This window comes from Equus przewalskii, chromosome 17 (genome assembly GCF_037783145.1).
Source record: "Equus przewalskii isolate Varuska chromosome 17, EquPr2, whole genome shotgun sequence".
Classification (NCBI taxonomy): Eukaryota; Metazoa; Chordata; class Mammalia; order Perissodactyla; family Equidae; genus Equus; species Equus przewalskii.
In genome coordinates, this window is record NC_091847.1 from 23,652,972 (window position 1) to 23,679,753 (window position 26,782).

A 26,782-nucleotide genomic window follows, 5' to 3' on the forward strand; every position below is an offset into this window, starting at 1 on the left:
GAAGTGGCCAACTTTGAGGTAGACTGCTTCCTCCCAAGATGCTGGATCAAGATTTCATTCTTCTTCTGAACATGAAACCGTTTCTTCTTCTCTTTCTTTCCTTTACTATGGCATTGGCCTGGAAAGATAACACTATTATCTGTATCTCCCAGGTCATTGCTAAGGGGGAGAACCTTTCAGATAGCTGGATTTTTCATCAAAAACTCTGATCTGTCCATTAACAGTGCCACCTTAGATCAACTCAAATTTGTGAACCTGAAGTCTCAACCTGTGAATGCCACAGGGATTTAGCAGAAAACAACATGACCTGTGAATATTACACACAGGATCAGTAAAAGCTACAGGAACTATAGAGCAGTAGCTGGGAGTGGCCCTAATACCTTAAATTTTCATCACACCTCTCAGTTAAGCTGAGAGTCTGACCAAAAGAGGGGAATTGTTAAAAAAGAAACAAGCCTCAAAAGCTCACTTGTGCTAAGCCCTACGTTAGTAAACCAAGACTTAATACCTAACCTAGTTACAGTTTCATCCTCTCCCAGGAGATGTGACCCTTAACAAGCCAATCTGGAATTACCTGGTCAGCACTAGTGAGGTAATCTGCCTGACAGACCTCTGCCTTCCGGCATAGGAGATGACTTTGTCTGAAGCAATCCACTCTTTGCTAGAAACTGCCTTTTTCTGCCCCCTTCTACCAGATAAGCCTTCCATTTTGCACAGTTCCTCGGAGCTTTCTTCTATCTGCTAGATGAGTTGCTGCTCAATTCCCGAATCATTGAGTATTCAAAACCAATTAGACCTTCAAATTTACTCAGTTGAATTTTGTGTTTTTAACACTGGCCTTTCACAGAAAAAGTCTGCTGACTCCTTCCTTAAACCACTCCCATGGTCTCTGTGTCACACTCTGATTGTAAAGCCAATTACAGAAACTAGAAACCCAAAGCCATCCCAAATTCTTCCATCTCTCCTCAACCTCCCTGACTTCACAAACTTCCATCACTATTTTTTATTGTTTTCCTCTAAGTATATCTCAACTATACCATTCTTCCTGTTCTTATCATCATTTCTTAGATTTGGGCACCAGCTACTTCCTGATCTACTGAAGTAACATCCTTACTGATCTCTTACCCTGCAGTAGTGTCTGTCTCCAACTCATCCTTTACACAGATGGAGTCAAGTTACTAGCATGGAAATCTGCTCTTTTCACTTCCTTGACAAAATGATTTTAACGTTTTTCTTCTTCCCTTAGGGCAGTGGTTCTTAAAGCAGCTCCAGTACCCCCCAGGGAACTTGTTAAAAATGCAAAATCTCAAGCCACGTCTCAGACCTATCAAATCAGAAGCTCTTGGGTTGAGCCCAGAAGTCCTTGTTTTAATGAGCCCTACAGGTAATTTTGATGCACATTCAAGATTGAGATAACTGGAAACACCTATCCTAGAGAATAAAAATTGAAATTCCTTTCTAAGTGTACTATTTAAGAAATCTTGACCTGAAATGGCCTAGGAAACAAAGATTCTCCTTCCCATAGAACCTAAGGGACATTACCGGAACTTGAAAGTTGGATTTTTTTCAGAAGCAAAGGGTCCCTCATTCAGGAAGATCTAGAGTTAAAATTCCCTCCCTATCTCACCAAAAATGTTTAGAATCCTCTCATAACATTTAGAACCTCATGATAAATGTTTAGAGCCCTGTCATAAATGTTAAAACCTTACCATAAATACTTGAAGCCCATCAATCATAACTTGTCCTGCCAGGGTTTCCACATGCTGGCTTGTCCTCCCTAACTCTTAAATTTCACCCCAAATCCTGAATTGAGGAGACACATGTGAAGGGACATGCCCCTGTTCTCCCTGCAGATTGATCTCACAGAATAAAGCTGATCTCTTTTCCCAAAGGCTGATGCCATAATTAATTGGCTGTTTATGTGTCTTGGGCGAGAGAACTTCAGTTTTGTGTGGGGAGCAGTCTGATCCCTGCTCAATCTTGTTTTCCATTTATTCCCTCCTTAATTCTAGCTGCTTCAACCTACAAATGAGGAAATAAACTTCAGAAGTTAATTAATTTGCCTCAGGTAACAAGGCTGGGAGTGACAGAGGAAGAAACTGAACTAGGCTAAGCCCAAGGTCTTTTTAGAATGACACCCTACTACCTTTTAAAATATATTCACTATGCTCTTACATTCAAAATCCATTCGTAATAACAATTATTTTACTGATCCTAGTTGTTAATTTAGTCTATTCCTTTTTAGACTATAAACTCCAAGAAGGTAAGAATTAGTTTGTCCCATGTGAAGGTGTCAATAAAACTTGACTCTCTACTGCCATCTGGTGACACGATATAACAATTCCAAGAAGAATCTCAATAAACATGAACTCAATGTCTTCTGCCAGGAGAGTGTAGTGGTCAAGCCAAAAAAGTGCTCTGGGGTCACTCTCCCTGAGATTAGATAAGTGTGCAGTCATCCTTTGGCTATTAGAGCTTGAGCAAATTACTTAGCATTTCTCTGCCTTAGGTTCCTTGTCTGTAAAACTGTGTTGCTAATATCTTTCTCATGGAATTGCAATGAAGATTAGCAAGTGTTAGGTCCTATTATTATTCTAATTATTAATATTATTATAAAGGACTTAGACTCTACAGTTGACACAAATAAATAAATGACACTCCATTACTCAAATATTTTATAATCCACTTGAGTAAATAAAACAGAGTTAGGAAAATATTAAATAACCATGCAAGCTCTAAGTGCTAAGAGAGTTCTCATGGTGTTAGCTATGAATGCGGAGGAGGTGAAGTCTGAAGTGTAAAGGTTTATAATTGGCATGCGGCTTTGAAGTAAGAAAGCCTCTCAGAAGGAGAATTTTTCCTACAAATCTTGTGCAGACTGAGAGTAATAACTGTAAAGTACTAATAAAAACATGATATAAGTGCATACCTTCCTTATTATTACAAAGTCATGAGGATGAAACGATTTTTATTTAATGCTTAATCATGCAAGCCCAGATCTCATTATCCAAACAAAAACTAACATTTACTTCACAAAGAATTCATTATAAAAGTTTTGTTGTTGTTGTTGTTGTTTTCTAATATACTCAACATTCATTCAATTAATAGCTATGTTTTACTGATAAAAATAAATTTAGACTAGATGGCTTCCTAAATGTAAATTATTCATTTTCGCCTTAAAGAGAAACCTACAATTTCAGTGTTCTTGCTCATTATAAAAGTAACATATATATTTATTTATATAACTTCACTTTATGCTAAGAAAACAACATTTTCCTATGTATTTATTCAGTAGGCGTCCATAAATATCAACTACATGCTATAAATTGCTAATATACATCAGATATGGAAAAATAGAGAATTTAGGTTAAAGTGCTCAGTTATCAGTCTAATCAATGGAATAGGGTGAATACATATAAATCTCCCAAAAGTATATGGGGATAAAAATGTGATTTTCCTAACCAGTGTGAAACTATAGTACATTACATCTGAAGTTCTAGTTCCAAACTTCCCAGTATTTCATATTCAAATTTTTCTCCTCAGTCCCTACAGTAGCTTTCACCATGACACTAATACTTTGTTTCCTTCCTAATTTACTCTAGACTTTCTTTAACTTCTTTTGGCATGTGAGAGGTCATATGCCTTAATCTACCTTCCTCATCTCCAATCCCCCTCCTCCTCAAACTCACCTTCATTTAATATCATAACTATATGCCTAATACATAAATCCCATGTTTCACTTCTATAATTAGAAATATTTCATGCCCATCCCATCCGCCCTTTGCCAACAGCACAATGTTCAAACGTGCTGCCCAGAACTTGGGACATCTGTGGAGACCAAAGTGGGGACATGGGGAAGCTGGGCATTGAGTTGGCAACTCTAGCCTCCTTTCTGCTTCAACTGGAGGACCTGCTAATATTATTATTCCTGGACTGAACCCAACTCATCATGCTGTATTTCTCTCTTTAAATTCAGGGTTAGATTTACTTTACTAACATTAGATCTTGAATTTGGGCATCAATATCCACGTTTTGGTTGTAATTATTTTCTTACAATTTTGTATCCCTATTCTACTGTGAACTCTGGTAGAACTAGGACTAGATTGTATACGTGTGTGTGTGTGTGTGTATCTGTGAATATGTATCTCCCAAAGGCTGCATATATACTTCATGGATACTCAATAATTTTTCTGTTCTAAAAATAACATAAGAGCATAAAAACAGACACATAGATCAATGGAACAAAACAGGGAGCCCAGAATAAAACTCAAACATATATGGCCCATTAATTTATGACAAAGGAGCCAAGAATATACAGTGGAGAAAGAACAACTTCTTTGATAAATGGTTTTGGTAAAATTGGACAGCCACATGCAAAAGAATGAAACTGAAAAAAAAAGTTTTGTGACTTTGAAATGTGACAGCTGGTAACTAGACTTATTGTGGTGATCATTTCATAGTGTATACAAATATTGGATCATTATATTGTACCTAAAACTAATATGTTATATGTCATTTATACCTCAATAAAGAAAAGAAAGAAAGAAAACCTGTTGTTATGTGGGAGAGAGTACTTTTTAAAATATATCTATTTGTACAAGTAAAGTAACTATACCAGAAGGATAAACTCTAGTCTCCCCTATTCCAAAGTCACTTCTGGGAATGAATTAAACAACAAAGATTCCTGAATTCTTACAAAGTCAGGTGCCATTTAGTGTACCATCAAAGCACAGAATGAATCCCAGAGGCTCTAGACCAAGGCAGCATGCACCCCATCAATGCTACAGGCACCTACTAAGTAGCATCCGTGCGTACACTTAAACATGCCTAGGAAACTTCTCTGACAACAGTCCACTAAGCTATATATGTGACCGAAGAGCTATTCTCCTGACTTCAATAGCAAAAATAAAGGAAGGACAAACGAACCTACTTCTTTTTTGTATTCAGTTGATAAAACAAGTCTCAAAGAACATAGCCTGGACCACTTTACCCCTAATATATTGCCTTAGCATACGCTTCACTTTTTTACAGGTATCGATCCTAAAATCATAAAATCTCAGACTTTCAAGAGATTTTACAATTAGACTTCTGGGTCTCACATTTTAAGTCCGTACGAATCACCTGGAGATATTGTTAAAATAAATTTTCTGAGCTCCACTCTGAGAAACTGATTTAATGGTAGGAATCTATATTGTAAATAACACCCCAGGTGTAACTGGGATTCAAGTGGTCCATGGAGCACATTGTGGGCTTGAACAATGATTCTCATACCTGTAAAATCCTTTGACAACACAGCTCACAAATGTTGTCTTTTGCAAAGAAGGCAGAAAAAAATCATCATTAGTAAGTTTAAGTTTACGTATACATCTGTAAATTCCATCTATTTTGCACCTCCAAGTGACTTCCCCATCCTATCTGATATCCACATCACTCCACTTTGAGAAAATAAAATTAAAAAATAGAGCAAACGAAAACAGAATCACCCTAGTAGATCAGGCAAATAAACGCAGCCAACATTAACAGCTTCAATAGACACAACATCTTTAACATCTAGAAGTATTAAATGATTTAGAACAGGTAGGGAAGATGCTGAATTGGTTTGTAACATACTCTAAAGCACAGGAAATTGCCCTATTAGGCACAGTGCAAAGATCCCACACTACTTTTAATAGCCCATGACCTGTTTTAATTTCTTGGAACTCAGAAGAAAATTGGAACTTTTAAGTAGAAGAAAATGTATTAATATATATCATTAATTGTCTTTATACCAACACAAACATAACATATAATTTTTAATACTATTTTTTAGTGGAGAAGAGGGGCTGTGGAGGCAAAAGTGCTTAGGGCTTACGTAAGTCATAAAGCAGCTCTGGTCTGAAGTTGTCTGTTATAATTGTCCTGAATTTTAAACTAATATAGGCTAGTCTGCCAATTGTTATCTTCTTCGTTCTCCACCTTATAAGTGTGAAGCTAGTTATGACACTGCATTTCTCACTAAATTATTTGTTAAATTTATTAGGAAAACAGATATGGCTTCCTAGCAAAGTACCACATCCCAGAGACATCTTCAGGAAATGCTTATTGACTGACTGACATCAATAAAAGCTGCTAAAGAATTTATAGCCATATGGATTCTGCTTGGGAAGTGCCCACTTAGCTTGTGACAAGCAAGTGAGAGTCATTATTTTTCTCCTACGTTTGATGAACTGTTTATGTTCTTAATCTTTTTAGATTCTTCTTAGTATGGATTTTGCTCGATGACGTCCATTAAAGACAAATTTGAATTAAAAAAAAAAAAGAATGAAACTGGAGCACTACCTTACACCAAACACAAAAATTAACTCAAAATGGACTAAAGACTTGAACCTGAAACCATAAAACTCCTAGAAGAAAACTTAAGTGGTAAACTCTTTGACATCAGTCTTGGCAATGATCTTTTGGATTTGACACCAAAAACAAAGGCAATAAAAGTCAAAATACACAAGTGGGACTATATCAAATCAAAAACCTTCTGCACACCAAAGGAATCCATTAACAAAATGAAGGGGCATCCTACAGAATGGGAGAACATATTTGGAAATAATATATCTGATAAGGGGTTAATATCCAAAATATATAAAGAACTCATACAACTCAATAGCAGAAAAAAACAAATATCCAATTAAAAAGCGGGCAGAGGATCTGAATAGACATTTTTCCAAAGAAGACATAGAGATGGTCAAGAGGTACATGAAAACATGTTCAGCGTCACTGATCATCAGGGAAATACAAATCAAAACCACAATGGGTTGTCACCTCACACCTGTTATAATGGTTATTATTGAAAAGATAAGAAATGACAAGTGTTGCAGAGGATGTGGACAAAAGGGAATCCTTGTACACTATTGGTGGCATGTTAATTGGTGCAGTCGATATGCAGGTTCCTCAAAAAATTAAAAATAGAACTACTATATGATCCAGCAATTCCACTTCTGGGTATTTACTGAATAAAATGAAAACACGAACTTGAAAATATATATACACCTCTGTGTTTATTATAGCATTATTTACAATAGCCAAGATATGGAAACAACCTAAGTGCCCTTCAATGGATGAATGGATAAAGAAAATGTAGTGTAAAAAAGAAATCTTGCCGTTTGCCATAACATGGATAGATTTTGAGGGCATTATGTTAAGTGAAGTAAGTCAGACAGAGAAGACAAATACCATATGATCTCACTTATACATGAAATCTAAAACAAAAAACACTGACCTCTTAGATACAGAGAATAGACTGGTGGTTGCCAGAGGTGGGGAGTGGGGGATGTGTGAAATAGGTGAAGAGGGTCAAAACATAGAAACTTCTAGTTATGAAACAAATAATTCATGGGGATATAATGTACAGTATGGTGATTATAGTTAATAACACTGTATTACATATTTGAAAATTGCTAAGAGAGTAGATTTTTGAAAAATAAATAAATAAAAATAATATAGGAAAGGCAATGACCTAATTTTCATTGAAGTTTAGTGATGCTATTGCTTCTTGGAAGGGCTTCTGTTCATGCATCTGCTTCTGGCAACTACAAAAGATCGTACGACTTGCTAAAAACAACAAAAACCCCAAAACTATTAAATATGAAAAAAATACTTATGTATAGACATACATTAGAATTGTTAACAGAATAGAAATGAACTACAATCAAACTAAATGTCCAATTATAGATGAATAGTTGAGAATATTTTTGATAGTCATAAGGGATGTGAAAATCTGCAGTTATTAGAAATGAGATTTATAAGGCATCAACAACTAGGGAGAATGCTAATGCTAAGCGTAAAAAGGAAGATACAAAACTAAAAATGAGGTATAATATTAAATTTGAGAGATACAAAACTTTTTAATTTAGAAAGGAATGAAGAATGGACTATGGAGTTGGCTATGCTAATTGGAACCCTGGGGCTGACTTTGATGAGATTTATTACTCTGAGCCAGGTGACTTCACTTCCCTGAGCTTCGGTTTTCTCATAGAAAGTGGAAATATCTATCTTGTTAGATGGCTCTGATGATCAGGAAAAAACACGAAAACTAAATGACACATAGCTGTTCATCAATAAATAGTGATAGTTTAGTTTATTATTGTGTTATTCAACATTTCTGCAGAAAGAACTAGAAGAAAAAACTTCAAAATGTTTGTTGGTCTGGGAGCTGGGAAAATGGGTGTACATTTTTTGTTTCCTGTTTTTCGGCATTCCATAACTTATCTGTAATGAGAAAATATTATTTTATAGTATTAAATAAACTTTTAAACATTTATTTTACTAGCATAACCACAACTTTTATGCCATACACTGTGCCTATGAGGAGTGGTGTTAGATGGTAACCAGGATGTGGAGAGAATAGATTTAATAGTCTAGTCATTTGGCTACACCTGAATTTTCTTGATAGATCAACCATATCACTCTTCTTTAGAGTTCAGATTCACATTTTTATTGGCATTTTTCTTTAAAGGCATTATGAATTATTTAAATGCGAGAAAATGTGTTCAAAACTGTCTCAAGAAAAGTAATGTAGGGGCCAGCCCAGTGGCATAGCAGTTAAGTTCTCACATTACACTTCTGCGGCCTGGGGTTCAATGGTTTGGATCCCAGGTGTGGACCTATGCACTGCTTGTCAAACAGTGCCATGGCAGGCGTCCCACATATAAAGTAGAGGAAGATGGGCATGGATGTTAGCTCTGGGCCAGTCTTCCTCAGCAAAAAAAAAGGGGAGGATTGGTGGCAGATGTTAGCTCAGGGCTAATATTCCTCACACACAAAAAAAGTAATGTAACCTAAATTTCAACAAAAGGAAGCTAGGGAAATTACATAATTGCAATAACTGTGACTTTTTAAAATTTGATTTACTTACGTATATAAACACATAGCACTGTTCTAAGAACTTTCATGTATTAACTCTTGTTTAATATGTTTGTATTAAACTCATGTTTACTAGATCTTATGATGTAGTTACTATTATTATCTTTAGTTTCTAGATGAGGAAACTGAGGCACAGAGAGGTTATATAACTTGCCCAATGCCATACAATTACTCAGTTGTAAGGTTGGGATTTGAACCCAGGCAGTCAGGCTCCCAAGGCCATGCCATTAACTCTAAGCTCAGCTCCCTTGTACTATAAAAAAATTAAAAATTTAGATTAAAAATACCCATTATTACTCCTTTATGTTGCATATATTTAAGCTTTGATTTGTTTCTTCTTAGTCTCCTGATAACAACATGAGGAACCAAAGGATCTGAAATAGATTCTCTTTCTTAAAAGTTCTGCTTAAGTGTCCAATAGCCAACTGGAAATTTATGCGCATGATGAATGCTTACTTGTAAGAAAACTAGTGTTAAAACTTTTATTAATATCCTAGTTCGAGGATTAGATAACTTCAAAGAATATTTCTAGCCTTTATTTCTTTAATTTATGAAAGATATATTTCAATTTTATATCACTGAATGTCATGTATTTTTAAAATTTATTTTTTTCATGAACCTCACATTATTATTCACTAGAAAACCAGGGACTATTATTATTGTTAATGCTGAACCTTTGTTACTATTTTCATTGTAATTCTACCCTTGATAATAAAATAGTCAATACATTTCTGCATCTTATTTTTTCCCCCTAGCAGTGGAAATGTTACTTTACTGAAGGAGATAAAGAGGATGGATAAAGATTGTTATATGCTCAGTGATCATTATAATGGGGAAAAGTAGAATGTTCTTTGATCATTCTAAAAATTGGAAACTGACTGAATTGCATTTAGGAAATAGCAAGTTCTCATTATAAGTGACATTCTCTAAAAGTATATAACGACTAAAATATCTGCCCTGAATCCTGGGAAAATATGTTAAATTAGATCCATATAGTAAAAACTTCCTTATCTTATGCAAAGTAGAGTAGTTACATATAAATCATCTTTTGAGTTAAGTAAGGGCATCAGGAACATCTCCCCCCAGCCAATGAATTACACTGAACATCTAACTTCCTTTTTCTACATACGAAATGTCAAGAGAGCTTGAAAGTATCATTTTCCTTCCCATTCTGTGAATTCGCTAGGGGTCATGTCAATCCAGGCAAATCACAGAGTCAGTTAGTAAATGAAATACATTGATCCCTATGTTGAGGGAGAGGAACGATGTAATACACAGACCCAGGACATTTTTCAGGTCCAATTCATTTAAATTACTCTAAACATAAAAATTACAGTTCCTACAAAACACCAAATAGTCTGAGGGGTAAAAATATATATATATGTAATTTTACATTTATAAAAATTAAAAACAATCCTATAAGTGTTTGTCAGCCACATACAGTTTTTGCTAATGACTAGACATTCCTCTATGCTGAAGGAAGTTTTTAGAGAAGAGTGTCTTTTTTATTATACAAGAGGCACATTTCTGGTCAGAATGAAGATTTCTTGCCTTATTTCACTTATTTAAATCCAGTGTATTTACTGAATGCTTACTAAGCATAAAAATGACTAAGCTAGATTTTTCTCCCTTCAATGTCCTTATGCTTTGCAGGTTTGTAGTATGAAAGGAGTAAGGAGTTAAGGGTGATAGAAAAAGATTAAAGTGATTGCTCACATAGCCCAGGGTGTGTAGATACTCCCATGTGACAAAGAAGGATCAATTATATAAGAAAATTGAAACTGAGAAATTGCAAGTATCTCAGAAGAGAACTAGATTCAATCAGACTATGTCAGACAGAGGGCACAGAAAATTTTACAGATGAGGAAATTTTGGTAAAGAGAAATGGTATTGAGAGAGAATGAAAGCCAAGTATTGAAGAAAGCCAGAGAATAGCCATGAAATTTGTAGACCACAGAGGTGACTATTTTTAGCTAAGTCTGGGAGAAGCTAATATAACATGAATTTAAAATAAGGCTTGAAGTGTCCATAAGACCAGAAATGCCAATGACGTGGAAGACCTGCTTACTCTACACTGAAAGACGGAGAAAATGCATCCTCTACAGGAAAGAGCTTGTCATCTGAGAACAATATGTCTCAAATAAAAATATGCTAATCATGGCGGAAACATAATTTTCATTAGAATGAGATTTCCATAGGTTATGACACATATCATAATGGGGAAGAGTCAGGCAAGAGGTATAAAAGGATGAGCTAATGTTACACTGAATGGTCATGAATCCCAGAAGAAGAAAAAAAATAAGAAATGTGAGACTTAAAATTAAGAAGATTTGGCAAGGATTGAGTGGAAGAACCGGAATAAAAAAACCAAGATGGAGATTACTACTGAACCAAAATGTGGACTACACGGGGAGAGGTAACACACCTGTTCATAAGAACTCAGTTTTCTTAAAACGGAAAAGTTCAAGCAGATAATTGATCCTTTCTTATGCACCGTTCCTTGTCCTCTCAATATACTACACAGAGACTACTTGGGGGCTAACACAAATGTGTCCTTGGGCTTCTCCTCCAATTGACTGATCATACTTAGGTAATAGATTTCAAATCTGAAGACAACTTCTACAACTTCCCACAGTATCCTTTATTGATGCAATAGCAGGGACTATGAATTTGAGGACTTGATGTAAAACTGTTAATTTCTAAGATTTCTCAATTTATTCCTATGTGAAATAAATAAAAAGGGAAAGAAAAAACTCCTAAATTAATTAAAATAGAGGCTGGAACACTTTCATCATACAAAATATATAAAATATTGATAACTGTTAATTTACATAAGTTATTTTACAGTTCGAATATTATATGATTAAAATGAAAACACTTTCTGGGTGGTTAATTCATAACCAGCACTTACCCTGTGGCTGACGACTGGGATGGTATATCTGAAGGTCAAACGGCTGTGCACTGGTTTTCTGAATCACACTGACATTCTGCCCTGTCCACTTATTGGCTTTTGAGAGTGTGTTAGTCCTCCAGTCTGTCCAATAGACCTCGCTCCCATATAGAGACACAGCAAAGGGATGAGAAAGGTATTCATGGCCTCGGATGATTTCTATCATGCCTGTTCCATCATAGAGGGCTGAATAAATAGCATCTGACCTATAGAAATACATTGGTAGTTTATCAAAATTCATTCAAATAGTCCAGTGATATGCTCATATTAATTAGATAAGTAACAGAAAAAATATTCTATAAAAATATTTTATAGGCCTGTATCTGATTTGTAGAAAGAAAAAAAGCCATCGTAAAAAAAAAAACAAACAAAAATCACCACCAATATCAATATATATGTATACACGATACATGCATGTCAGGACATGTTTTGATTTTGTCAATACTATCTGAGGAAGGTAACAGGAAATACAGAAAAAAAGATCATTTTTAAACCTGGCATCTGTCCAAACTATCCTTTTTTCAAAGTGGTCCACAGTTAGTCCATTAGGCCAAGCCCCGGTTTTCATGTCTTTATAGATGGTTTTTCTCCCAGCACCACTCATAGAGGCAGATTCAATGCGAGGAAAATTGGCATCCCAATCTGTCCAGAAAAGAATTCTGAAGAAAAAGAAATATTGCTATTGTTTCAGTCATTCATTCCACAAACACTTATTGAGTATTACTGTACGCTAGGCCCTGGCTAGGTGAACAGTCACAAGAGAAACGGATACATTATCTACCCTCACGGGGCTTAAAGTCCGGTGAAGACAGACTAAATAAACACATGAATATATCACTACTGCTGCTGAGATATTTTGAAGCAAAATTTTGTTATGTAATCTAAAAGCTGAGGAGAGCCGTATAAAAAGCAAGACAAGCAAAATAAACAGCAGATATAAAGGCCCTATTGGGGCGATTGGAGGAACAGAAATGAGGTCACATGTCAGATATGAGGAGAGTGAGAAGGAAAGGGGAAGAAGATGAAGTTGAACAAGGTGATCTTATGGGTCTTGTATGATAAAGCAATTATTTGAGATTTTATTCCAAGGGAATAAGGAGCATATTTAATGATATCATATATAAATGGATTATAGTGAGGCAAGAGTGTGGGTATGTCAGATGGTTATTTTAAACGACCAGGTAAAGGTGATAGTGGTTTGGAGTCGTGTGGTGGCAGTGGAGAGAAGTGAATGGATTCAGGGTATATTTTGGAGATAAAATTACCACGACTAGCTGATGATTGGAAGTAGAGAACAGAATTATAGGTAACTGTTCGTTTCTTGTTTCAGGAAACTCAGAGTAAGGACAAGGAGAGAGTGTGCAGAGAATCCATTAAGTGATATGGGAAAATGGAAGAGGAACAGACTTTAAGAGCTGGGAAGTGAGTGTGGATGAGCGTGGATAGCAATCAACAGTTTAGTTTTTACTTTTTTGATCTTGAGATTTCAAGACATCAAAAAGGACATGTCCAGGAAGCTGTGTGATATGCCAGGGTAAAGTTCAGAGAAGGCAGGGCTGGAGACATGAATTTGGAAGTCATCAGTATGGAGATAATATTCAGATTCACACGAATAGAATAGATCATATAACAGAGGATATAAAGAGAAAACAGAAGGAAATCATACACTTTGATATATGCAAACAGGCAGTTGTTAAAACACAACTTTTTATATGTTAAAGAGTGTAGCTTGGTCTTTGTTTTTGTTTTGTTTTGTTTTTTTTTACCAAATGCTATTTATAACTTCACAAATTTATGGTGCACAAACAGTTCCACAGAACACGCATTAAGTGCTGCATGTCATGCATTTGATTTCTAAGGCTATTAGGTAACGGATGGTTTACGTTTAATTGTCAGTGGCCTAACTGCTGATGTGTGTTTCTATAGTATTTTCAATATAGTTACATAACAATTCCACAATCATTAGAACTAGCTAATATTTTTTGAGATCTCATGTAATTGATCTTGAATCCATGGCTAAATTTATCCATGTTTTACAGGTGAGAAAACAAGCTTAGAGAAGTTAAATTACTTGACCAGGGTTACGTAGCTAGCAAGTGGCAGAAGGAGATAGGAAACTAGACAGTCTAACTTCTGTTCTCATGCTTTTAACATATAACAATTTAATGTCATGTCACTAAATACAACAATAAAGGGAAAGCAGCTGATACAAGAGTAGGAGCATGGCTGGTAATCAATAAATGGTAGTTGCCTTCTCCACATTTGTAGTAGAACTCAGTGAGTAGCATGGAGATTTGGGAAGGGAAAATGAAAAGGACTAGAAAGATAGTTACAGTCCAGTAAAATTTCCTATTATCAGTTCTGACAACATTTTGGTGAGAAATGGTAAAGTTATTGGCAAAAACAAATTTTGTTCATCATCATAATTATATTTAGTCTTGCTATTTTTAGATTCTTCCATTATTTTGAATGATCATTTAGTATAAGAATTTGGCAGATTACTTTGGAAAATGAAATAATTCTCCGGAACAAAATTAAAAATTGAATTCAACCAGTCTTCTTAAAAAAATTTATGTTTATTTAAGGAAATGTGCACTGATGTAAACTAAGTATTCACCATGACTTCAATTTTTGAGAAGTATACAATCTCTTATAGGATATGGAATTATAAATATAAAATGATTAGAAGAAAATTCAAAACATTATATAATAAATTTAGTCAGTATATGTGCTAAAGGAGTATGGTGCACAGAGAAGTCAGATATTGACCTTCTTGAAAAGAGTGAAAGTTCATATACAACTTAAGCACTAGACATTGAAAAAATGTTATTAAATGATTGTGTCCATCTTGAATAGTGGCAATGTATGTTTTTCTGTTAGACAAACTTGGAACCAAGGTTGGGATCTGTCTCTTACTCAAGTACACTTAATCTCAGACTTCTTTTTCTCATTTGTAAATGAAAACTATAACAGTACACATGTAGTAGGGAGCATTTGAAGAGTTAATAGATATAAACAATTTAGCACACAGGATGATTAGCACATAGAAAAGATTTGTGTTTGTATGTGCATCCACACATACATATTCATAGAGAATATATTTTAAAGGCAAAATTTCAGTATTTCCAAACCGTTAAAGACATGGATAGAGAGAGAGACAGAGAAAGACAGAGACAGAGAGAGAGAGAGAGACAGACAGAATGAGAATTAACACTAATGTCAATGTTTAAATGTTACAATAGCATGTATGTGAAGGTAGATTAGTTTTATGAAGTAAGCATGAGACAAAACCATGAGAAAAGGATTTAGTAGGTCATAGGATTGGGTTTATCTCATAGAAAGTCTCTCAAAAATGAGTTTATATTAAGAAAAATGTTTTAGTTTCATGGGCAGCTTTAGGAGTTTCCATAGCCCTGCTGGTAGGAACACATCTACAAAAACAATATCCAAATTATTCATTGTTTAGCCACCAACATTTAATAAATTAAGTAAACCATTGGGAAAGGATAAAAATGAACACTAATATGGCAGAGGACAATGTATTGATAATTGTTGAAACTGGGTAATGGATATGAGGGAGTTTTTTATACAATTCCTTCTATTTTGTGTATTTGAAAATTTCTACGTAAAACGTTAAAAGCGTAACTAACTCAAATAAATAGAATTTTTTAAATGTACCAGAAGACATTTATAAAATCTTATTGTTAGGAATCCTTTTCTGAAAGACTAATGTTTGAAGATAAGATTGTCTTGTATGAGAAAATAGTAACTATCTGGAAATATCAACATGAAATAACATATATTGCTTATATACATACATATTGCTTATAAGTTATTTCATATATAATATGTTGCCAGTTAAATAGACAATGGAACACCTGTTAATTAATAAATAGCTGGAAGGCTCTTCAGTTAAGTAGCTAAATGTCTTTCTTGAAGACACTGAATATGAAATGAATTATATGACTCACTTCAAATTTAGTTTTGGAAACACACATCTTTTCACTGACACCACTTGTTATTTGTCAGCTTCTCCTTAAACTTAGAATAAAAAAAAATAAAATTTAAAATAGAAACAAGACCAACATAGAATCAATCAAATTTATGGTGAAACCTTGACAAACAAGGTAGCGAGATCTAGACAAGGCTGTACTTTGCACCTGGAACTGATGACCCAAAGACTTCTGGAGCCTTGTCTTTTGCCTGTATAACAAATGGAAAATTGGTGTCTCCCTGGTAATTTTCTACCTCGCTCTGCCTTATGTGGTTACTGCAATTCCAACTCACATATCAATAACTGTGAATTTCTGCATTCTCTATATGTAGGTTTACCAGAAATGGGTACTGTGAACTCTCAAATACGTTTCCAGTGAACAAAAATATATGGCTTGGGACAATCTGAGGAATTCTAAAATAAGTGATCCCTTTATTTCTTCACTGAACATAGCAACATTGAGTTGTTTCTTCTGTAGTGGTCATTGTGGTCCTAATCTGTCATCAATTCAAGTGGGAAATTTCCAACACTTTTTATAAAATAACTTGTTCTAGAATTAGTTCCCCTAAAAACGTTCTTAACCTTGCCATAAGTCAGTTTATAATCAATTTTAAAAGTTGATTTCAAGGATCATTGTTTCATAAAATTCTAGGCACTCTTTTGTATACTTAACAATATGATATTTTAAAAGAATAATTTTTCTCTTATTGCTTCCTTTTTATGGTTAAAATATATTAACATTTCAATGATTGTATTATTTCTTCAAGTATACAAAGACTGAATATCTCTTCTTGCAAGACGTATGGAAATGTTCAGCCACAATTGCTTTTAAAAAAGAGAGTACAGTCAACTGATTCTCCAGTTCCTGCATTCGCGGGTTAGTCTGTATCAGGATTGAATTGGGTCAATGGACCGTGAACAACTTGTACCATTACAGGCACGAAAGGGCCATTATCATCTATCAGGTCAGGCAGCAGAAGGTGAAAATAAATGATCTTGGCAGAAAAAAAGAGGTTACTTATCTATAATCTTTAGGTCTTCTAAAACCAACAGCGTCTTTATTAGTTTTGTTTAGGAACACTCCCAGAAAAAATTAAATTTTATTTAGATGTCTCGCTAATCTTCACAATCACTATATCTGATTCCACCAGATTATAGCAATTGTTACAGCAGAGTCCAGTTATTACGACAAAGGAAAACTAAATACCAGGAATGGAGCAGGGAGATGCCATGCAGTTGCACAAGCATAAAGGCAAGGAAAGTTTAGGAACTGAAGGGCACGCCCTGTAGATTCTGAACTCCCTGGTGCTTGTTACTCCCTAATAAGAAGCTTGATGTTTAGAGGAGATTCATGTACTTTTTCAGGTCACCTTAGCTATAAGTGTATCCCTTTAAAATGGAATGAAGGAAAAATGGCTCTTAAGACTCTTAATTTACCATCTTGGAATGACTTGTCACTTGCAATACTGGGTCAAAACCCAGAATACTGAAGGAACGTGGCATGGAGGCAAATATGTTTTATAATGTAAAATGAAGGCCAGTGGATTCTGTCCTGAGGAGGCGAAGTAGTCAATTAAAAACACTTCTTTTTTGGCGTCTGTAAAAAAGGTCACAAAGACCTTGATTGCTGTAGGAAAGCTGCATGATTTAAACATGTTTTATGGGGCTAATATTGTAGCCTAATTTTTTTGTTTTCTCAGCTGTGCTTTGGAAGCAAAGTGTCAGGTTGCAAACTTTTTTTTTCATTTGTTATTGTAAAAAGTTTATAGTGTGACCCATTAATGGTTTTTTACTTCGCTCTTTAAGGTGTATTCTTAGTTCTGGTAAGTCACATGTAAGCAAAAGTCTATTTATACCTACGCATTAACTTATGGAACAAGCATTTATTGAGTACAATTATATACGCCAAGAGCGGTGAAGGATTTCACAGACTTGGAAGCAACGTTGCTTGCCTTCAGAAAGCTTACTATTTAGTAGGAAAGATAATAGCATTTACACAAACCATATTTCTCAAAAGATTATACAGTGAATTTATCCTAATATAAAAATCTTCAAAAGAAACTTAAATGTCCTTAGAACTCCTATCACTTTTAGTCACAGCTTCCTTATATATTTTATGAATAATTTGAGAAATAGGGAAAATTTTCATGGCTTTTTTCTGAATATGTGAATAGCACTAAGTTTAATAAATCAACTGAGTTAAATTATTTTTCAGTGTTGCTTTTTCTGTGCTTAGCTTGGCTTTGCAGGTCAATGTATGTGTATACTTATTTTTATGATGCTCTTAGCTTATCATATGAAAGGTCCAATGTTTAAAAATACCTATTAACTTTTTATCAAAATATCCAATAAACCCAAAAATATTTTAATATTTGCACTACATTTTAAAATTTAATTGCTCCAACTGGGCTTTAAGGTGTTTACACATACCTCATAGCTTAATCATGTCAATCCTCTATAAAATAATTTTTATGAATAAAAATCCTATCATATCATGATATCCAAACATGTTAACCTTTTAATTCATTACTAGAGTTGAATGAAACAGTACTGTCATCTGAACTTTGGTCATTTATGCCAGAAACAATTTTACAAGTGTTATTTCTTCACCCATTTTTAAAAATAATTTATTACTACTGTAATTATCTTCATTAGCCTCACAATTTTATAGTAGCAATAAGTAACAGAAGGCACCAACTTTCTCAGAAGCATTGTCAGGTTTTCCCTACACAGAGGCTAGCGATCTGTACTTTCAACTCTTAAAGGATATTTTATTTCTGGAGATCCACTTATATCACTGAAATGGTGTCTGATATTTTCATTTAAATTGTAACTGTGGGTTGTGCATCCCTGTGTTTCTGTTTTCTTTTCCTCCTCTCAGGTTGTGTATTCCCCAAGCAAACTGAGAGAAATGAGTTTATCCTAAGCGTTGTCAGTTCAAAGCTATAGAAAATGAAGCTTCAACTCCCAGATTCACTGCTTCGTTTGGTCAGAATATTTTCAAAATTTTCATACACTGGGAACTTTGGTTTTTGATTTCTGTATGCCATTTATAATTTCGGAAGCATTCCCAGTTTTCCTATCATGTTGGTATACATGCTGAAACTACAACTTTCTCCAAAATCTCACTTTCCCTTATATAGAAAGTTTCTCATGCAGATAAGATGCTGGTAGAACTTAGACAGGTTTAATAGTTGAAAGTTTCACACCACTGGTTGTTACATTGAGGGTAAAACCCCTGTTGATGATAAACTTTTGTAGGAAGTAAAGGGTCAGGATCAGCAATCTACTTGTAACCTCAAGAACAGTCTGTTTAAAAAAGAGAATTTCTTATTAAACATAGCACACCTCTTCCTGGTGAATTGTTATTACAAGCGGTAATGAGTGAAATGGGCAAAGGGTAAAGTGTGTCAACTAGAGAACACACCTCTATGGTAAAAGATACAGCTACTGCTCTGCACGTTGTTGCCAGATCTCCCTATGTTTTCCAGAGAAACCAGAAATCCAGCATTGTATGCAAAACCTCTCAATATTTCAATTTTGGGCAACTAATTCAAATAAAGTTAAAACGCTGTGGAAGGTAAAGCAGACGCATCAGTGAGGGGTGCCGGTTTGGAACCCTGCTCAAGACAAGCTGCTTCATCCTTTAACTTCTGTGTCTGAACTGAGGAAAAGGAAGACAAACAAACTTCCCAAGCTATTGATTTCTGAGTCTTGGGCATAAACCAGAGCACAAGCCAGAGAGCTTGGCCAGCAAGCTGACTTAGATACAATGTGCTCCCTTCTCTCTTCTGCATCTCATTAAACTCCCTTCTGGCTGACTCCCCCGCTCACTGGTGCTCCCTGGAGTTCGTATTACTTAAGGTATAGAGCCAAAAAAGAAAAATTCCTTTCTACTATCCTTTAGACTTGACAAGAGTTTTATATTTACAAAATAATTACCAAGGAAATAAATAATTAACAGTAATAAAGTATTCTCACATTTATCAGTTACATATTATCTTCTACATATTTACTATCTCCTCAAAAACAACCTGATGATAAAGATATTATGATACCTGATTTACAAAAAAGAAAACTGAAATCTAAGGGAAGAAAACACACTTCAGTAGGTTTCCCAGAGAATAAGTGACTGAGCAGGAACTGGAACCCTGGTTTTCTGGCTCCAAATCCAGGGTCTCTCTTCTGCTCTTTCACAGAAACACACAGCGGCACAGTGCAAGCAATAACCTGAGTTACTCAACATTTGACCTTGTTTTCCAGAATCATGTGCCTTGTCTTTCAAATGTCCCCATAGTCAGCTTCTCACCACTGGACTCCTTCAAGCTTCTCCCAATTTTCTTTTAAACTAACTCCAAGTACATGCAAAATAAATAAAGGGTGAGGAGTTGAACGTCTGTGACTGTTTGGACCAAAGACTGGCCCTGTGGGTTGCAACCATTAGAAACAATTACAGCAGCTCTTTGGCAGGTCAAAGAGAAATTCATTAAGTTACTGCTTCAAAATAGAATTGCAATAGCTTCCAATAGGGCCTAATGCCCATATTTATGCAAAAGACATTTCTGTCCTCTAAAATTACCTATGTAAGCAATCCTATAACTAAACTTGTGGTGCTAAACTTAAACTGGTTGATATATATACAATTATATACATATACACACACACACACATACACACAATACATACACAATTATATATATCCACACAAATATATACGTGCACAAAATAAGCACTTTGATTCATAATTTTATGAGCTAGTTGAATTCAATATTAATTTGAAAGATTATTATTTACGCCAAAGTGAATCTGTGAAAGGCAAATTTCTTTACCCATATCTTGGGTCCAAAGCAATGGCCCTGGGGTGTTCCATGGCTCCTGCTATTAGTGTAGTTCTTAAAGAACCATCTAGTTTGGCCACTTCGATTTGGTCCAGATTGCTGTCTATCCAGTATATGTTGCCTGCTATCCAGTCAACTGTCAGTCCTTCTGGGGTAGCCAGGCCATGTTCCACAACCACTTCAATCGCACTGACACCTACAAAAAAGGGAAAACCAACACTTGTACCCATTCACGGAACGTGTTGAGCACAAAGGAAAAGGCCTACTTAGTAGCATTACAAAGTCTTTAAACATACTAACTTTGAGAAATATAGTGCAAAAGTTATTACCTGGCACAGAGGAAACCAAGAAGCCTCCAAAGTTAGAATTACTGATCATTCCCATCAGAAATTTTTCATCTCTTAAATCCTTTCAGTGACAGTAGAATAGAATTTTCAAACATCTCTGAGCTAACAACAATGTTGAGATTGCAAAAAAGTTATTTCTTTTTTTTGACTTTTTAGGCAGAACAAGGGATTTGGGGAATAATAATGATGTGCTGGTTAAAATCAGCGCAATTTAATTCAAATGTTGATTTTCAGGGGTAGAAAGAAGAGAAAAAGTCCACCTGGGGCAACACGCATTATTATAGCTAGTCAGCTCTTCCTCTTTTTTGAAGCATGACAGATGAGATAGCTTTACTGCATTTAACCTTAAAAAAGACAACCCCAAATCACAGTCTCCCACCCCCTCTGGGGTCATAAGACTTGCAAGATATAACACATTTGCAAATAAGAGAAGGCATTAGTGTGGTCTAAATAAAAATAAGCACTTTGGTAGTGTCCACCAATATTCTTATATTTCTATTCCTTAGTTTCTTTTGGAATTTTTAAAAATTTTATTTTAAAGACGCTTTTTCTAATAGGATAACTCTTTGTAGTTTGTGACATTGCCAGTGTTTTCATGAGATATTTTAACAGTGTGTTGTTTTTGCTTTTTTTTAAACAGTTAACCATCTAAGCTCATGGATCTAAATCCATCTTTTGAAATCAGTGTCCTGCAATATTAGGACACAAATTCACACATTATAATTATATTGTGTGTTTAAATATTACCATTTTTCCCAAATTGCAAAGGTGACTTAAGGAAGAATTTAGATTTTGATAGACATATCTTGCTTTTGGAATGCTACACAGATCCAACATTTTCAAGAGAATTATTTTCAGGGGAATTGTTTCAAGAGAATTATATTTATCTCAAAGCCTTACTATGTAAGAAAGGGGTAGATTAGTAAAAGAGATAAGTTAAATTATGGCAAAAATATTTAGCTGGTATTAGCAGTCTTTGTAACAATTCATTATTTCTTGGAATTATGCTGACAGATGGTAACACATTAAAAAACACATTAAAAGTTATTTTAAATCACAAAAATATGACTACTAATCTTCAGAAGGCAGTCATTTTGTTCTTGTCAATAAATTTCCTCACCAAATGTACATGGAAAAGTCCACACTTTGAAAATGGAATGAATTGCAAAGGCCTTCACCGCTCCCTTCTCCCAACATGTGTTCACATATACACTTGATATCCTTGGTTTTACATACATGAGTGAGGAGATAAAGAACCAGAGGCCAAAGATTAATCAAAATTCCTTCTATTACGGAAGTTTTTCTGGAATTTTCAGTTAAAAATTAATCTAAACATTAAGTCAAAATTATAATATCTGTACCTCCACTTTCAGAAAGCTTGCCTCGGTATATTCTGTCTTCTACAACATCTGTCCAATAAAGTAAACTTTGATTGAAGTGAAAATCAAGTGCTATTGTGTTTCTTAATCCAGGAACAAGTAGACTATAGTCTCTTTTATGAAGATCAATCCTTCTGATCTCATGGCGAATAGAAAAGATGATGAAAGCTTCAAAAGGATCTGAAAATAAATTTATTTTTAATAGGCTTGTGAAAATATTTATATACTTTTGTAAGTGGAATAAAATGCTTGAGGTCAAAATCCATTTATTTAAAAGTATAATTTATTATATAATTCTCTGTATTAAACGAGTAAGTTCTTTTAATCCAAAATTTAAAAGAAACTTCAAAAACAAGTTTACGTGTATTCATTAAAATAAGATATAAATGACTTTTTCTTCCTTGGATTTCTATATACCTGATTCTGATTAGAGAACACAAGAATTATTGCAATTGAAAGACAAAATTGGAGATTTTCTGTTTTAGGGGAGTTTCAGCTGACAGTCCAAACTTCAGAAACATCACTATAGGAATTGCTAAGAGTTGGCTAAAACTAGTTGTGCTACTCTTAACCCATCACATGCCCTCAGATCCATGAAGGAGAGAGAGCCAACAAAAGAGGATTTCTATGAAGAGAGTTATTGGATTTATAGTTAAGAAGTGCTCCTCATAAGAGGGAAGATGGTAGCTTTCTTCACAGTCCAAGAAAATCATATCTATACCATTCCCACACTAGTTTTTAAGTCTGGACAGCGCCTGAGTTGGAAGAAAAGAGAGAAGCTTTGAAAACAGATATGAAGTTAAGGTTTCATATTCCCCTTTAGGGAAACTGATTTTCCTATCCTAAGTCTAGGCACATCCTCTGGATGTGAGCTGCTATAATCATCCCTGTCCACAGTGAGTGGCTGAAGAGGTGGATGTGAGACCTAAGTCAGGCTAATGGGTTTGTAAATTTCCAGAGAAGTCTTCAAGCTGGAGGGAAGAGTCTCATTTCTTCCAAGGTCACATATCTCCAGGCCAAGTGTTGCCAGTGTTGATGTCCTTGTAGTGTGCAGAAGTCTATTGTGATATTGCAGTAGAAGAGAAAAAAGCCACAAAGAATGAGACAGTGATGACCTGGGGAGAGACCTTGTCCTAAGGACGTTGAAATCCATACTTCCAATTATCCCTAAGACTGGTTTCTTCCTTCAAATCTCCTATTAGTTTTCCATGCTTTGAATATGTAAACCACTGCATTAACTTTTTCAACTTAATTTGAGCTGGGTTTTTGTCAACTGCAACCAGGTTTACTATTCTTATTAATCCCATTTCCTCAAAGAGGTCTTCCTTGATCAGTTACCTAATAAAGACCCATCACCATTATTCTATATTACCATAGCCTATTTATTCTCTTTGAAATATATTTTAAAACCAGTATTTACTTGTTTGTCATCTATCTTCCTCACTGGATCATAAGCTCTGTTAAAACAGGGATCTTGTCTGTCTTGCTCATTATGATGTCCCCAACACCTAGCATCAGGGAAGACATAATTCATAACAGGTCATAGATTTAGAAGGGTGCTAACCTAAGCTGGTTGTCCTTGGTGTAGGGGTGTCACTTGCCATTTTGTTTTCAATGGACATGAGTCTACTTTAGGAAGCTCTGATCAGCACATTGAATAAATATGTTCAGAGTGAAAAAATGCGGAGGAAAACTGAATCCACCTTAAGAGACTAGCTGATAGCTAGAGTGGGAGAGAGGCCTGCCACGATCAGCAGAGCCACCTACATGACCTGCAACTGACTGCAAAGTATAAGGAAGCCCAGCCGAGACCGTAAGAAATGCTCAGAAGGCCTGAGAACTTGTGAGCAAAAATTATGCATATTGTTGTGATCACGTAGGTATTGTGGTTATTTATGGCACAGTATTGTGGTGTTTATTGCACATTACTGTGACAATAGCTCACTGATACAAGATACCAAATATTTACAAAATAACTAATTCCAAATAGCTGACAATAGACCAAATACTCATACAATTCTAAATCTAGAATTTAGCACTTTCAAGTAAAGAAAACGGTTGTGTCGGATGTACAGTTATTTAAAAGAAAGAATATCTAACTTTGGATCAGGAGCCCTTGTTTGATTCTCTAGTATGAAAAAACTGCTTGCCCTTGAAAAATTCTTTATGTTTTTCAGGAATTAAATGAGCTTACCTATAAAATGGGATTAATGGTAACTTCCTTTTAATCTAACTTAAACTGTTATCAGAATCCAATTAAATGATGTATACAAATTTGTTTTATAAGCTGAGACTCATCATAGTAAATACAGTTGTGGAGGTAACTGTGATGTAGTCAAAAGCAATAGACTCGGAGTCAGAAAATGCACGTTTCAGACAGAGCTCTGCCACCAACTAGCTGTGTAAATTCGAGAAGTTTATTTAGACTCTGTGATCCTCAATACTGTTTTATTTATAAAATGCATAGCATACTGTGTTATTAGGATAATTAATAATTAAAAGTATGCATACTTAAAAATAATAATAGATGTTTAATAATTATTATGAATATTAAATTCCAAAGATTATTCAAAGGAATAAACAAAAGAGATATTACGTAAGAGAAAAGGCTGGGATGATGATACACCAGAAGAAAGTTGGATATTTCTTAGCACGTGCTGGAACTCATGACATTTCAGCTCTGGAGAGGTTCCACATCCTTTGGCTTATAGTTTGCCTTTAATCAAGTAGTAAATTATAGTGCAGCAGCTACTTGCTAGAGAAATTTATATTTAACACCTGTTTAAGGAGATACAGTTTTAAAATTGCAAAGTAATGACATGCTACCTCTTCCTTAGGAAACCACACTAGAACAAGAAAGAAATAAAAGAAAAAGGAAAGAAAAGAAATGCAAGTTACACCTTCACTAACGCTGGAAGACATCTGTTACCAAAATACCACAGTAGTAGAGGAAGGGCTGATGAACGCATTCGAAGAGAAGAGAGTTTCTGAGAGAGGATGTCTGCAGTTGTAGATATAAAAAAATTACTGGCAGAGCACAATTCTCAAAGGAGTTAGCACAACTAAGGGGCAAATGTCATAACCACTTTTTGAAAAAATGAGACAGCAGTAACAGCCTGATCTCAGGACCTTTCTGAGCCCATTGGCATTATACAGATCCAGGAGAAGGGTCTGAATGAAGAAACACACAGGCATGCAGTATGTCAGGTGAAAGAAATCAGGCTCAAAAGTCTACATACCATATGATTCCACTTCTTTGACATTCTGGAAAAGGCAAAACAATAGAGACAGAAAACAAAACAGTGGATGCCAGCAGCAAGGGGTCTGGGGAGGGCTTGATCACAGATTTGAAGACAAAAATCACTAGCCTTTCTACCAACAAGAGCCACCGAGAAGACAAAATGGAAAAAGAACAAATGCACATTAGCAACAATGAAAAAAGATAAGGAATATCAGAATAAACTTATTAAGAAACACACAAAGAATATATGAAGAAATTTTAAAACACTAATGAGAGGAATAAAGACGTCAAGAAATGGAAAGGTATATAGTATTATTAGATAGAAAAACAAATGTCCCAAAGACCTTGAGCCTACCTGAATTAATTTATAAATTTTCTGTGATGAAAAAGAATTACAAATACCATTCTTTAAAATAACACTAGATAATTTTAAAGTTTACATTAAAAAAGTGTGACTCACTAGGAAAATACTAGGGGAAATATATAATAGTGATTAACTCCAACAGATATTAAAAAACATTATATTTTCAATAAAAAAATACTTTGGGGGCCAGCCCTGGTGGTCTAGTGGTTAAGTTCAGCATGCTCTGTTTCAGCAGCCTGAGTTCGGATCCCAGGTGTCGACTTACACCACTTATCTGTTAGCAGCTATGCTGTGATGGTGGCCCACGTAAAAAGAAAAAAAGAGGAAGATTGGCAACCAATGTTAGCTCAAGGAGAATCTTCCTCAGCAAAAAAAAGAAAAGAAAAGAAAAAGACTTTGGTCCTGACCCATAATTAATTATAGGGCTGAGAATTATGATAGTTTTAGGGTGCCTGCAGAAGAAATTAAGTTGGAAAATTTCCTGACTTAATACAAAAAGTAATTTCCAGATAGCTTAATAATTTTGACATAACAAAATGAAACTATGAAAGGCTTAGAAGTCAATACAAAAGAAGTAGTTTTAGAACTCTAGAATGAGGAAGGCCTTTATGAGTTAGACACAAATCACAGAAGACCTAAAGAAAAGAATGACGTTTAATATACATTTAAAAACTTGTAGGAAAGCTAGCCCCATGGTCTAGTGTTTAAGTTTGGCTCTCTCCACTTCAGTGGCCTGTGTTGGGTTAACATCATTCATTGGTGGCCATGCTGTGG

General features: G+C 35.0%; 1 protein-coding gene across 4 annotated transcripts in view; it reads right to left on the reverse strand.

Moving 5' to 3' along the window:
* LRP1B (LDL receptor related protein 1B) overlaps window positions 1-26,782 on the reverse strand; it is a 1,824,802-nt gene that overhangs the window by 597,795 nt on the left and 1,200,225 nt on the right. For all 4 annotated transcript variants that reach the window (XM_070581263.1, XM_070581262.1, XM_070581261.1 and 1 more), the window contains 4 exons: window positions 22,386-22,583; window positions 20,669-20,873; window positions 12,340-12,504; window positions 11,807-12,051 (listed from right to left, as the gene is read on the reverse strand). In XM_070581263.1, the coding sequence (XP_070437364.1) occupies window positions 11,807-12,051; window positions 12,340-12,504; window positions 20,669-20,873; window positions 22,386-22,583 (813 nt within the window). The remainder of the gene's footprint in view (window positions 1-11,806; window positions 12,052-12,339; window positions 12,505-20,668; window positions 20,874-22,385; window positions 22,584-26,782) is intronic.